Source organism: Syngnathus floridae, chromosome 11 (assembly GCF_059516105.1).
Source record: "Syngnathus floridae isolate MCC-2025c chromosome 11, RoL_Sflo_1.0, whole genome shotgun sequence".
Taxonomy (NCBI): domain Eukaryota; kingdom Metazoa; phylum Chordata; class Actinopteri; order Syngnathiformes; family Syngnathidae; genus Syngnathus; species Syngnathus floridae.
This window is the reverse complement of record NC_142423.1, coordinates 11,632,744-11,647,786: the sequence shown is the minus strand read 5'-3', so window position 1 is coordinate 11,647,786 and position 15,043 is coordinate 11,632,744. Positions and strand designations below refer to the sequence as shown.

General features: G+C 45.2%; 1 protein-coding gene across 12 annotated transcripts in view; it reads right to left on the bottom strand.

Moving 5' to 3' along the window:
• The window catches only part of sulf2a (sulfatase 2a), a 31,462-nt gene that overhangs the window by 14,824 nt on the left and 1,595 nt on the right, over nucleotides 1–15,043 (bottom strand). For 2 of the 12 annotated variants that reach the window (XM_088390285.1, XM_088390287.1), the window contains 4 exons: nucleotides 6,721–6,808; nucleotides 4,731–4,804; nucleotides 3,591–3,709; nucleotides 3,434–3,507 (listed from right to left, as the gene is read on the bottom strand). The exons of 3 other annotated variants lie outside the window; for them this stretch is intronic. In XM_088390285.1, the coding sequence (XP_088246411.1) occupies nucleotides 3,434–3,507; nucleotides 3,591–3,609 (93 nt within the window). In that variant the 5' untranslated portion in view covers nucleotides 3,610–3,709; nucleotides 4,731–4,804; nucleotides 6,721–6,808. Of the gene's footprint in view, nucleotides 1–3,433; nucleotides 3,508–3,590; nucleotides 3,710–4,730; nucleotides 4,805–6,720; nucleotides 6,809–10,382; nucleotides 10,493–15,043 lie in introns of all 12 variants that reach the window. 7 more of the 12 variants (XM_088390283.1, XM_088390284.1, XM_088390286.1 and 4 more) reach the window with 6 other exon arrangements.

Sequence of the window (15,043 nt, the reverse complement as noted above, 5' to 3'; positions counted from 1 at the left end):
CCCCCCTACAGTGAATCACATCTCGGTCAAATGGATTACAGACAAATCAGTCAGCCGCCATTGTTGCGCTGCTACGACCAATTTAGCAAGTTCCCAGAGACGTCAATGCGCGTGACTTCCACCCTGCTAAAACCAATTAGACATGTTGTGATTTGTTGACATCTATCAACATAAGAAATCGTGATATTAATTTTCTCAAATATGACCAGCTAGTTTAAATACTGGGAACGTGTGAGATAATTTGGCTCTTAGATCATTTAACTTTTTTTTATTTTTTGATCATGACCGCAATCTAATTAGCATCTGCAACAGGGACTTCTCATAATGGCTTTTGCTTCGCCATGATTACACCCAGCATCCATTCAAGACTTTCTATCCCGCTGAATTATTCACAGAGGAAATCATCAAGATGTTTGGAAGTTACAGTTCAACAGCCACGGAAGTGATCACCGGAGATTTGAGGAAAATTTATTTGATGACAACAGCTTGGACTACTTCTAGGCCATTGACTGTGTTGGATTATTTTGTGGGGTGATGACAGTTGGAGGGTGCATTATCTCATTTTGTCTAAGGATGCCGTTGGGAGTTGGGGCTCAGGAGGCGAGGGGAGCACCTTTACTTTTGCTCTCCACCCATTCGCAGTTGTAACCCCTTGCATCGCTAGCTAGCTTTCTGTGGGACCTTTTGTCAAGGGATTAATGGGTTTTTGCTCCCTCCCCTATTGGAGCCACACAGGGGGTTTAAGATTGGAGCACAGAGGGAAGACCTGAAATTACACAGACTTTTTCCGCTCGGCTGCTTAGGCGTATTTCCACTGTGTGTGTGTGCTTTGCTCTAAAATCACCACAGTGAATGATTCCGTCAATGTGGCTTTCCCAGCAGGAATTTGGGGAGATGTATCAAAACCTAGTGATGTTTTTTTTTTTTTTTTAAAAGTGTAGCAGTTAAGAAGCTCAGCGGGTCGTATGTGAAAGACGCATTTGAGTTTGCGACGGGCCTCAAAATGAAACAAAAAGGTCTCGCTACTGCAGTCAATTGGCAAAGCGGGCCTCACACTGGGAGAGCACATGGCTGGCGTCTCGATAGGTCGGTATCCATCTCGCTGCGGTCTCGCCGTGGGATAGCTGCCCAGACGGCCCATCTGTCTGTCCTGACCTGTGCTTGGGGACCGCGGGGAGGCCTAAGTGGCCCGCCAAGGGGGTCCCTGGCATGTTGCCCACCTCGGAATGACAGTGAGGCTGCCAGCAGCTTGCCAAACATGCCCGTAGGACTGCGGCTGTTCCACTATTGATGTTGTATCGGGTTGCCGAGACCTTGGCAGCCTTTTAATGAGCGCTCAGATTGATCAGCTAGTAATCATTCCTTCTCCCTTTACAGCGGATGCTTCTTATTGGTTGTTTCCAAAGGCTCGTCTGCTTTCTAATGTTCGAATAAATATTCATTTAGTTAAAAAAAAGGCAACCCAAATTAGCAGATTTGTGTGATGTGTATACAAGTCAGTATTTGTGCAGCTTAAGTGGCATCCACCATTTTACCTGTCAAAAGATTCTCAAGTCAGCAAAAATCGAACAAACAGAAATGAAAGAGAGAAAGAGGGACGGTTGACCGGCCTGTTATTCTCTTCTGACCTTTTTGTCCCTCTATTGCGACTGATTCCCTCATAACAGCAGAGGTCTTGGGGACTCCCATTAGACCTCGATTAGACTGCTATCAGAGAGAAAGCCAACTGTCACCCTCTCCTGTGGTTGCAATCACGACCCCCCAGTCAGACCGTGTCCCCCCCTCACCCCACCCCCAGCCGGGATCTATGGCAGCAAAGTGGCAGGACGGTGGTAGAAATGAAAACCCTGTTGGGTTCTCAGGGGAGAGGACATTGTGATTACTTTTCTGTGGCCTTGACAACCAAAGCCGCCCCGAGTTTCACAGCTGTGCTGCTGATTGGTCACAGTGAAATGAAACGTTCAAGTATGAAATTCGGAGGATTTTCATGGCTGGAGAAGGCTACATGTTGGGATTTTGTCCAAATGTTCCACACGGACAAACACCCCCCCAACAACAACCAGCTCTCTCCTTACCACCATCCATTTGTGTTCACTCACAATATTTTCCCACTTCATAGAAAACAGCAACGGCTTGATCGAGTTTATCACCCCGTGTTGTAATGAATGTCAGCGTGGTTCCGTTTCAGTAATAGTGCAATTAGCGTACTTGGCGACAAGCTCGACAACACCCCCCCGACTTCTATAGAAAATGGACCATCAGCCAGAACAGCAGATTTTGCGAGCGTTCCAATCAGCAGGAGATGAATAGGCACCTTTCAGCATTTACCGTAGGTCACACTGAGCGAGAAGGTCAATCAGATTCATGAGAAGACGACCGTGGACGAATGCGTGTCCTCCGTGAACACGGCGTGACACGGGGTCTTGCCTTGCCTGCATCACAGGCATTAAAAATAAACACAGATCCAGGTCCATTCAAGATGCACATAAAATGGCCAATAAATTCATGGCCTAAGTAGCCAAGAGAGGGACGGGGGATCCATAGCTAGCCTTTCTCAATAACGGTGGACAGCGATGATCCACGTTTAGCTTGTTTAGCTCCTTGTTAAACGCGTATCGTTAAAAGCTATTAGAGCAATTATCTTAATGGTGTGTTAACAGGGCAAGCGAGAGCGCTGGAATTGTGATGATATCAGAGAAGTGGTGTCTGAATTTTTTTTTTTTTGCATGATGCACAAATACACTCTTGCTAACCACTCCCTCGCCAGTAAGGAGGCGACTGATGACACCGACAATGAGCTGCCGCTGGGGAGTCTGCCAAGCAGCCTCTGTGCATGTGGGGCCGCAGGTTGGCACACTCAGGGGGGGGAGGGGCTACACTGGGGTGCCGTCCTGGGCAGCGTGCCCATTGTTGACAAAGCCTGGTATCGCCTGCTGTCAGGCCATTTATGTGTGCACCATGCGGAAGGAATCAATTAGGCTGAGCTCACAACACAGCACTTTAATATTTGACTTCTAATCAGTGGAGCATGGAAGCAAGCTGGCACTTCCAATCTTGCTGATGTAGAAAATGAGGGACACTGAAGGGACCGTGTGGTGTGCCCATGGAGGAGGTGAGAAAAAGCCTCAAACAAGATGGTCACATTGGAAAGGGAAAATAACCTCTTGCCCCCTCGCGGGATGAGAAAGTACGTCAGATCACACGCCTGCAAGCAGCTGAGAGGAAAAATGTGCTCACAAAACACACCAAGCTCAACGGAAGGCCAGTTGATGCGATTGATGTAATCGACACGTGCAGAATGAAAAATTTTCCAGATGGAAATACTTTTGGCTTTCCTGCACTGCAGCAGGCTTGTGCCACAAAGAGAAGAAAAGGGAATTGGAAGCTGTGTCCTCATACTGGGGACTTGAAGACCTCAAACAGAATAGCTTACCAAAGGCATATCATTCACCTGTCGACTCCTGATTGTGTCGTTGAGACAAAAAAAGAGAATCAAAGTTCTTCCCCCTGGTGATCCATAAAAACAGGATTTTATTTTCCAGATGCAGACAAAAATGAGCAGCTTTGTCCAGTATTTTTTTACGACTTACTAAATGAACAGCTGGCCATCAAATTATTCAGATTTGGCTCCTGGACATGACTCTCGTGCTTTGATTCACACTGAATGGCTCCAGTCAGTGAGATGTCCAAATAATTATTTGATACGGCACTAAAAAAAAAAACAAAAAAACCCCCATAAGAGCTCAAAAAGTAATTTCAAGCATGAAACAGGCCCGCATTCCTTGCTTGTTTAGAGATGAAAGCGGGTTTACAGCTTCAAGCCTTGAGACGTGAAGGCTATTTTTCCAGTTATTGCTTTAATAATCCCATCCTTCCTTGCCTTGCTCATTAATGCTTCTATTTTTTTTTTTGCTCACTCTCTCCTCGATCTTTTCATTTCACTCTATCCTCGTCTCTTCCTAATTAGCATAGAGCCTTGACAACCAGAGCGGGCAAATGTGCTGAGACCACTACTGGGCCATACCATCACCGATTCATCCAAAGGAGCCAACAATGAGCACGCTCTCCTCTTTGTGCTCATCATTGTCAGACAGATGAATTGAAGTGACGAATCGAGGACTCAAAAGATGCCTGGGCTGTCTCTGGGATGTGACAAATTTATAGAAAAACAAAAAAATTGGGTGAGGTTAACAAAAGTCTGCTGTATTGTTGGTCTCACCCAAGGTATGACAAATCGACCAAAGTGGGAACAATAATCGGAGTTGGAATGTATTCCTCTTTGAAGAAAAACCAATTCATTAGGTACACCTGCGCATTCCCGTGGCGTAAATCCACGAATAAATAATCAGAGTAAATGTAAAAAAAAAAATGAAAATAAATAAAATGTAAATAAATAAATAAATAAAAGTAATACACTCATAAGAAAAATAATAAAATAGAATAAACATGCATATGAACCAATACAGTTAGTGTAACAGCCAAACAAATAATGAGACCATATGTAGGAAGCAGACACATTGAATATCGGAGCGCTGATTTCACGCCTATTAAATCTTCATTGTTATTTACCTGAACTGAAGCCAGGTAATGCAAAGGCTTAGTGGCTTTTAGTGAAAAGTCAAAACTCACTTTCACTCCACAGTGAAAATGTTTCTATGACCCATAGACCACACTAACGACAATCACATTGTAAGCACATCCCAAAATGGTCATTTGAAAACAAGTGTTACCTCAGGTCTCCAATTAAGCTTAGCTGCCTTGAGAACAAGAGGAGCCGGACGCTGTCTGCTTTACAAGCCGCTCACTGTGAAGCAAAACACAAAGTCCAAATGTCTTTTAATGAGTGACTTTCGTTTTGGAACACTTTTCTCCTTCAGTTTCAAACAGTTCTGACATACTTTTACTTTCTTTTTAAAAAAAATCCCTTCTCTTGATAAACACTGAGAATGCCAACACGGAACAAAAACCCTCTGAAGAGTTTTATGAAACACCGCAAAGACGCATTTGAGGTAAGTCGCAAATTTGGAACAACTCATTATACAGTCAGTGAAATTATTTCTAATTCTTACTTTTTTTTTGCATGTGTCTAGTGTGAGATGAACCCATCCAACTTTAATTGCTGCACGAACCCTCCTTTTGGGGTATTGTTCCTTTCCAACGTTTTGCCCAACGTACGGACACACACAAATGTGTCGCCGGTTTTAGAATCCGCCTGAGAAGCGGGTAAGCTCACATATATGTTTGCGCCAAGGCACGTCTCTAATCCCAGCTGTTCTCTCTCCGGTACGGTTCTACCAAAGCGCTCACGGGCATCAAACAGAGGTGACTGGACACCTGTGCCTGTCAATCTCTCCCATCTGTCCATTTAAGATCGTCGGACTGTCACGGCTCGCTTTGCTCTTATTTCTGGATCGGGGGCACAAAAACGAGGACACGGCAGACATTATTGATTTTGACGGGATTATTTGGCCCAACACGACATGGGCATTACTTTGTGTACGCCAGCTAATGCGGCAGTCTGCAAGGGAGATATACTTTTCATTTGTCTCGTGACAATAAAGGAGTGACGGGTTGAATATAAATAAGAAGCGAGGGGGAGGAAGAGAGGAATGGATTGAAACAGGCTGCGGGCAACACCGTCGTGTGACAGGCATGACAACTGAGAGAAAATGCGACACCTGGCCTTGTCCTTGATGTGAAGAAGAGCACCATATATCAAAAAGTCAGCGGGAAGAGCAATGGCTATTACCCGCCAGGAAGAAAATGAGGAGAAAGGGATTATTTTTAACAGCAGAGCAAAAATACACTGGGGATTCATTTCATATTTCCATAGAATCCCCGAGTATTAATCATATTTTAGTTGGAACAATCATTTTAACGTTATGTAATGAACAGAGAAGGATTTGCATCTTAGTAAGGGAAAGAGAATAGGAAGGTTTAGGCAACTGAATTGGAAAAGAGGTGGGAGGGGATGAGACTTTTTAAAAAAAATATATTTTTATGTCTATGCTTTGTTACAAGATTATTGCATGGGGATTGTCATGCAATGAGATCAAATTTATTCAACAACAGGGAAAAGCTCTCGATTCCACTCGGCCCCTCCCTTCCTTCCCCGAACGCGATGGGCTGGAATGGATCTTCACATCTGTTCAGGTTGAGCCTGATGACTTTGGGCCGGGAGGATAAACGGGCAGGCAGCGGCCCTGATGGTCTTTTCTTTGATTGTCTGCTGTCTCCTCATCTGGGAGGAGGCTGATTGATTTCAGTGGGCTGGAACCCCCGGACTGCCCCTATTGATCCTCCCATCCCAAACGCTCTCTCTTTTCCAATTAAGAGTTCACTAAGCCGCCACTATAGAATACTCCTAATGAATGCCAAGTCCCTGGCAACACCTAAATGTGACTCTTTGCTGCCTATTTCGGCCTCGCTTGCCCACTACTCTTCCACTCAAAACGTTTTGAAGAAGTTAATGAGGATGGAAGATTTCCTATGACTTTCTTCACCTGGATATTTGAAGAATTTATAGCGACTTTGACATGAGTGTCGGGTAAAGTAGATCAAAATATGAACTGGGTAAGATTTACATCAAATGCGCTGTCAAAGTTGCGGGAGCATACAAGCCAAAGTTTTATTTTTGTTTATGAGTTGAGTTGACTCGGGAGGAGAATAAACAATTCCTGACGGATTGGATTTAATTGACATGTGTTCTTTCTCGCCTACCTTGAGGATTCTGTCGAAGAGAAAAGCAGTTCAGTCAGAGGTCACTTGTTTCCCTGATGCACGAGGTTTTAAACCTGTAGTCGCACCGCTATGGCAGAGTGAGAAAATCCAATTTCAGAGATCTGTAATTCCATAAACCTTATTACGGCAACACAATGGCTGCTGCACCCCGAGGCACGTAGGGACACTGCGTGCCGGAGGTGTGACCAAGCTCGACGTGGAGCATGAGCAGGGTGATGGACACAGAAATGGAGGCTGTTGGAGTGTGAGAAATAAGGGAAGGGGAAAAAAAGCGGATGGCTTTTCTGACTATGACTGAGCGAGCGAGCGAGGCTCCCATGGTGAAATTAGCAAGTGGGCGGTCAGTGATTGCTTCGCTCATTAGCAGTCCATACGCAGGCACAGAGACACCACAACAGGGTGTCATTGCCTCGAGCCTGGAGCCGGAGTTGGCCTCAAGAGACGGCTGACATTGCCCGTGTCGAGTGACACACCTGCACGTATACGTTGAATTGACACAAGGGGATGTGGGAATTTCCCTTAATGAGGGGGGCCATTAGGCCAGCAGCCTTGTTGTCAAAGCACACTAACAACAAAACAAAAGGAGACTTGTCACATAAGACGCAAAATGTGAATGTAGTTAGCGGGAATCTCTATTTGTTACATCTCAATCTCTAAAAGTCTGCAACAGCATTATTTTTGTCCACGAATGTCCGCAATTTTATACCAAGTGCAAAATACCACAGAATATTCTAGGTGTTGGTGGTAAGTAATTTCACTCCCTAAGTGATTAATTAATTCATTGATAAATAAATCTGCGTTGTTATCAGTACTGAGAGGTGCGAGGTTTCGCAATACTGTCATGCATTTTCTTGCTTCCACAAATCTCATCTGGTGGTTTCTTTGGGTTACGTTTTATCCAAATCGAATTGGAGAATTGTTTTTATCCATTCTTCTAACGTGCCCCCACATCTTCAGAGCATTGTGCAAACCTCTCAACCTGTCGTTGAGTGCCCTCGATGTTTCGCAAAGTCGGCCTGTGTCTGCTACTTTACTTTTGAAGCACCTGAGGAGCCAGCTGCAGACACCGGAGGGCACTGCACTCATTAGATGGCAGTTGAGACAAGAAGATTAAAATACGTAAAAACGCTTCAAATCTATAGTTGACACTCAAACTTTGGATGAAGCAGATTAAAATAATTACGGTGGTAATTACGATTATGGAAATGAGATTTGTCTTATCCGACAGGGATCGCTGCAGAAGGGAGGGCTGCCAACCTCCCACTCGCCGCCTTTAGCGATTTAATACTGTCATAACTTATTCACAGCTGCGACAAAACTGCAGCAAAAGGTCAGCCACGACCCGGGGATCTCAAATTTGATTGGAGCAAGGCCCCAATATAAAACGGAGTAATATTACAAGACTTTAGCATCATCTTTGCTATTTAATGACACAGAGTCTCATGGGACTGAGAGAGCAGTGAATTTCCTCTCAAAGGCTAGCAGGGGTCTCGCTGCAGCAGCCCGTCCGGCACCTGCACCGCTGCGGTTCAGACACATATGGAGAAATAATTGGAATCTTGATTGCTCAAACACGTCCCATCCACACTGGAATTAAAGTACACACATGCACGCACACACAGCGCAGTATTTGCTCTTGCAGGGATGGGAGAGTGTGTGAGGGCTCATCAAAAGAACCCTCTGCCATTGTATCATTGGAATGGCAGCACTGTGATTTACACACTGATCTCCAGATGCTGCTTCAGAGCATGGCCAGTTAACAAAAGATGACACGGGTGCGACTCACGGCTGTTTATTTTTCAATATATTTTGCAGCCCTAATATATATATATTATTTTTATTATTACAGGTACTCCTGTACTGTTTCTGATGTCAGATGTTTTCTTCTGCTTATATATAGTATGTATATATACAGTATATTTTTCAATATATTGTGAAGCCCTAAAAAAAATCTATATATACATATGGATATATATATGGATATACATATGGATATATATATGGATATTTTTTTTTTGTCATGGTGACAGTCAAGTGAGCAAAAGTCAGTGCATCTCTAGTCATCTGCGATGCCTCCAGAGATCATTTTGTGGTGTCACCTTGCCAACTGTCACTGATAGCCGCCACCTGTCAGCCCGCATCCATCCGCAATGAGTTTATCGATAGCACGCCATGAGGACGATGTCCTTTGCTTTATCAACAGCTTGAGTCAACAGCCGCCGCATTAGCATGCAATCCATATTCATGCGAGCGCCTGGGCTACTTCGCCACCTCTTCTGCACAGTTTTTGCCGGCCACTTTACAAATCGGCACGTCGAGCGGCTTACGAATCCCACGCGGTCACTTAAGTATTCACACCACGTCGGCCGCAAACATCAACAGGTCTCAAGGTCGCCGTTCCTCGATTTGAATTTGCCTCAGAAATGAGGTAGGGTGAAAAATACTAGACTTACACACTACCACAGGGGTGGCTGTGATTTTGTGCTCACTTGCCATTTATGCAGTGAGTATGCAAAAAAGGTCATGCACATTTGTGGGTGTGCATGGACGTTTGTGCGTGAGCGTGTATTGCCTTGGGGACAAGCAGACAGGTGGACTCAGCTGAAGAAGCATCCTCCTACTTCAGTCCGCAGGCATCTCGGTGAGAAAAGAGGCCAGTTGATGTGGGGCTTAGAGCTTCCATGGAAGAGTGCGTGGCGATAAATAATGAATGCTTTAAGAACAAGTCTCTCCCTGAGCTTCCTTCCTTTCTTGCATCCCTCCATCCTCACATTTGTTCATCCATCCAGCCATATCGCTTGCTAACAGCACGGACCATTGAGCCGGCTCCAGCATGAATATTTCAGCCTCCGGGTCACTTCTCTGAGCCCCCTTCCACTATCATAACCTCCGTGGCTTAGTGGGAAGTGGTGACACAAGCTCTTGACCCATAAAGATATTGACAAAACACGGATAGCGAGTATATTGGCGTGCTGAGAATATGGGAGAGGCAGCAGCGATCGCAATAATGGCGAGCCTTGAATGGACGGATGGTGAGTGGCTTGGGAAAAAAAAAAAAGATGTGGAAGAGGTAAACAATCCAAAAGTGTCCAACAGGGGATAGCCTTGAAGTTGCCTCTAAATTTAGACTCGGCAAGTGTTCAGCTTATATTTGGCTGAGTAAACTGAGGCTGACACAATGTAGCGTATTTTAAAAACAGCAGCAGCTGAGACAAAGAGTCCACACCTAAACGCTGAGACCATTTCATCCAGCAGATGCTCAACATCACATCTGATGATGAATTAAACATCTTGATGCGGTAAACAACAGTTGTGAAAACACTTTGGAAAACAGAGTATAAAGAGAGTCAAGTTGCAACTTCTGCCCCTGGATACCAAGTAGCAAAAGGCTCGGGGTAAAGCCAGCCGCATAATACAAGAAGTCCAGTTTTGTCTTCGCCCGACGAGCAGCGCTACATCTCATTGACGAACACAACAGATGAGAGCATTCATGTGTAAACTAGGGCAAAGCTTCAGCACTGAATCTTCTACACACCAGACAAGTCCGACAGAGGACCGAGCGACCACCTACAGGCTCGCACATAACGTAGGTCCCTTTTTGGTCCTATGTCACACATGCACACAAATAGAATAGCACACACCTGCGCCGGCAAGTCCGTAGCATCTAATCCTTGTCCGGTGTGTTGAGATCCGGTCGCCTGAAGTGAGGATCGCTTCCCACCCCCCGTGCAGCCCCGGTGCAGATAGCTCACTGACAAGTGAAAGGAGAGAGGCGTGGTCTCACACTCGATAAATACAAGAGGGAGGGAACGAGGGAGGAGAGACTTTCTCTCTTTATTTACAATTCAATTTTGCCTGATTTACCCCCAGCCCTCCCCTCCCGCATTTCTCTCCCTCATTCCCTCATCGTGTCGTCAGCCTTAATCCTCGTGGCTTTTTCAACCTTCACCTGACCCGCTCTCTCAAGTTGTAACTTCTCATGCGATGCTTACTTTGGTAACATTTTCTCATCTGCATCTCTGACCATCTGTCGGAGCCAGAGAGCTTCACCTATTCACACGCTGATAAAAGCAAAGAGGCACACAGGGGAGTGAGAGAAAGAAATGGGAGGGAATGAGGGATCAATCTTCAGTGGGGCAGGGGCGGGGAGGGAAGGCTCGCCAAGCCTGGCACACACACAATATCCATCAGGCTGGCACATCCGAGGCCAGCAAGCAGGCAACAATCGGGATCGGGCTCATCGGCACACAAACAGAAGCGAAACGCCGGGGCAGTCTCCACAAGCATGCAAACCCCTTTCACGACTGACTACACACCACAAATCCAGAAAAGTAATTTCTTTTTGTCAAAACAAACAGTATCTACCAAGACGGGTAACCTTACACAGCCAAGAGAGAGGACAATTCAAACCCGGATGAGCAATCGCTCAGCAAGAATCAGGTTGGAGCTTCTCCCCCTTGTTTGATACCAGGTATAGTATTTCCCGAGTTCACGTGTCACTTCCTAACCCCGACCGTGGAGGGAGAGGCAAAACAGAGGGCAGAGATATCAATCATTGTCCTCCATGATGGATGCAACTGTTTAGCCCTTTCTGCAGGTTATTTAGATGCAGTCACAGCCAGAGAGATTGGTGATGGAGAACTCCTCGCCAAACAACATCAATCTAAACTATTATCTGAGTGTGAAGGTATTTCGCCATGGAAATTTGAAGCAGAGGCAGAGAAAGATTAATTGTCCACCCTCACTCAATATTTTCAATTACAAGCCGGAAAATGAATCATTCATCCTACATCTTGGCCAAACTGAATTTTACGTCAATGGATGAAGTTAAACCCACACTGCTAAGAAAATATGTAAATTTACCTAAATGTAAATATATTTAAAGGGCAAGTCAGTTTGAAAAATGTCTTTACAAGAATCTGTTCGACGTAGCCCCGCTAGTTTGAAGACGATATTCTGATTGTGTTTGTGGAATTTGAATTATGCCATAAAATCCACCTGTTTTTATCCTACTCAGGGGCGGCCATTTTGCCACTTGTTGTCGACTGAAAATGACATCATAATTGCTATCTTGGGTCACAACCAATCAAGGCTCACCTGCTTTCTTAATTTGGTCATGTGACGTGAATGATGCCAATGCATATCAGATGATGTTGAGGCTGTCACCGTGTACATTCAAGAATTCTGTAACTTGCTGGATGGATTGTACGCAATGCTTAAGAGACAATAGTGGCGTCATAGCAACACAGCAGCCTGTTGACAATACTTAGGCACATGGATTATTCATGCTCCACAACTCTCTCGCTCACTCTTGCATGCTCTTCAGCTGTCTTCTAATTGACTTTAGCACTGAACACCAGATGGATTCCATAGCTGGATTTTTTTTTTTTTTTTACTCGATTACCTTTACTCGTCATCGATGTAATAATCAATTGGATAACCGATTCTAAAACGATTGCTTTTTATACCGTTTTCATTTCAGTGTTTCTGACAATACTGCACATTGTTGAAACTAAGTGTAGCAATGCTGTCGGGACTTTTTTTTGTTTGTTTTCGGGCCTCTGGAGCGTCTTATGCTTTTCCCGTGTTTGTGTATTTTGTGTGTCTGTGTTGTGCATCTCATTACTTCCACCTGAGCTCAGCTTTTTAGTCTACAGCTCCCCAAAGTAAACGGATACAGCAGCAAGATTATATCCATAAAAACATATTTCACAATTAATAACAGTGGATATTAGCAAGCGGTGCACAACGGCATTTGAGAACATTTGCCGTCGCGAGACTAGCTGGAGGATAGTGTGAGCGGCAAAAGTCTCCAGGCCTTTGTCATTTCTGGGAGCGTTTTTAAAAATCACAGTGTCTCACTCAGTTCCACGAACATGTGCAGAAGGGGCACCCGCACCTCCCCATCTACTGTATTCAAGTCCACAGCAGGTTGGCAGACATTGAAGAACTGCTTGCAGAGCGTGAGATCCACACATCAAAGAGACCCCCCCCCCCCCCCCCGCCTCCAACCCCCCCTGCTCCCCATCAAACCGCCTTTTCCCCCCCGAGAGGTCTGCGATCTCAAGGAACGCGAGGCGCTAGGGGCCAAGAGCCAGCACATTTCTAGACAATTAGTCGAACCCCCTTTGACGGCACGTTATTTGCATTCGGGATGTACGACGCTCGGCGTTATGTCTGCCAAACATATTAATAAGAAGCGCTTGTGGGCTTGTCTAACAAGGCACCCCGGTGTTTTCCGCACAAATACATTTGTAATCAGTTTAAAGCGTCACGAAGGCGGCGACGCAGAGGCGCAAAACCACTGGGACTGATCATTTCATTCCTCCTCCTTCAGGTTCCCAAATTTATTTATATGGCCAATTATCAGATGGACTGGTTACTTCATGAACACATTTTCTCCAGTTTTACATTTATATCTGTATATTTTGTGTTTATATCTTTTATCCTCAAGCACTTACAAGACACTTAATTAGGTACACCTAACCAATATGATCATTCCTGAGTGGATTTTCCAGCAAGTATATAGTTTTCCATTTCCATTAAGAGTGCACTTGAATGCACCACTAGAATCTTTAAAGTCAGTTGCGAGAGTGACGGGCCTGAATTGTAAATGAAAAGACTTTCAACAAATATGTTAATTAGCAAGCGGCCGTGTTTGGTTTTCTCAATAATTAATGGCTTGTTTGTACCAGAGTGGACCTTTCTTCTTTTTCGTGCGCATATATGGAAGGCACGCAATGAGAAGCTGACGGGTTTTAACGCAGATAAATGACATCGGCATTGAGCAAACATCGGCGCTGCAGGGAGCTACTTTGTTTATTTCTGTTCTCCTGTACGCCAAATAAAAGCAAAACATGAAGCGATTTAATGAGACGTTGAGGATTGTGAGAGCATATGCAGATGTTTGAGCAGCCTCAGCAGAGTGACACTTAAAGCCCACAAGCAGCTTTTTATAAAGTGCCTCTCCTTATTTCTACCCAGTGGCCATGTCTGAACGGCTGCCCCGAAGCAGCCCTGCAAGCGGACTAACGACAAGTGGGAGGATGAAATAACTCCTTCCCGGGAGAGGGAGCAAGATGATGAATTGTGTAAAACCTCAGCCGGCCGTGCATTTTAAAGACGTCACGGCGTAGGGCAGGGAAGCGCTGATGCTGACAGAGCGCAAGACGGCTTATTAAAGTCTGTCTCTCTGTCCGGCCCGTGTGACAAGAGGCTCCGTAATGAGCTGTCTCAAGTCAAACAAGAGAAATACCAACACAATAAATTACGAGGCTCGTCGCTTCCTGTTTGCCGGCGCTCAGATACGGCCGGGTAATCTCTCTATCTTCTCTGGCACCATCCAGAATGAGATTCTGTCAAATGGCATCCGACAATCCTCGGGTTCATTTGCATAACTTGCACTCAATGTCTCCAATTTGACTGGTGGCATGTTTTGCTGCAGTTAATTAGATTCTGGAATTAGTTTTCCTAAAAGAATGGAAAAATACAAGATGGTGGGCTCTCTTATTCTCATCTGGAAGCGACAAGATAAAATTGTGTATGAGGGTAATTGCGTAGCAAAGTTGGAATTACAAGTGGAGTGAAAGAATGTATTCTTGTAGTTCGGGGGGGCTTGCTAATACTCTGGTCCAATTTCTGCCTGTTTAGCATGCAGGCGGTGAACTGTTCCCTCCGACACGACAAACCTCATTAAGATAGAGCAAACTCATTCACTTGCGAACCAAAGCTATTTCTCCATAACCTCCCCCTCCCATCGGAGATATAGAGACAAACCTAAATTGGGTCTTGGGGGACGGAGCGTACATGAAGGTAGAGCTCCCTCCTATCACCTCTCATCATCACACTTTTACTGCAAACTAAACCAAAGGACACCACCTTAAGCTCTTTTCGAGCTGCTGCTGTCATGATGAGGACGGAAATGAACCTTGGAGGCCGCGAACCCGCCCTGGAGAAACTGTCCAAGGGACGGACATCAAAAGATATCACAGTCGCGTATCAATTCTAGCTCATAAATCACATAGCGTGTGACCTTTGGGTAAAGACGAGGTGGATGGCGGAAGAGACAAAAAGGGAGGAAGTTGCCTGCAATGGGCAGACGTCCTTGAACTGAGCACGCAGCATGGGCTATGACATTTAGCAGGAACAGCAAAATGTCATGTCAATTAATCAGGAACAGCAACACCGGTGCTATCAATACTCGGCGGCCTCTTTCAGCATGCGCACACAGCTCGTGGCTGTCTGTGAAAGAGCACTACCAAAGATGGAGTGCTGCGCCTCGGCTCGGATCGAGCCTTAATAA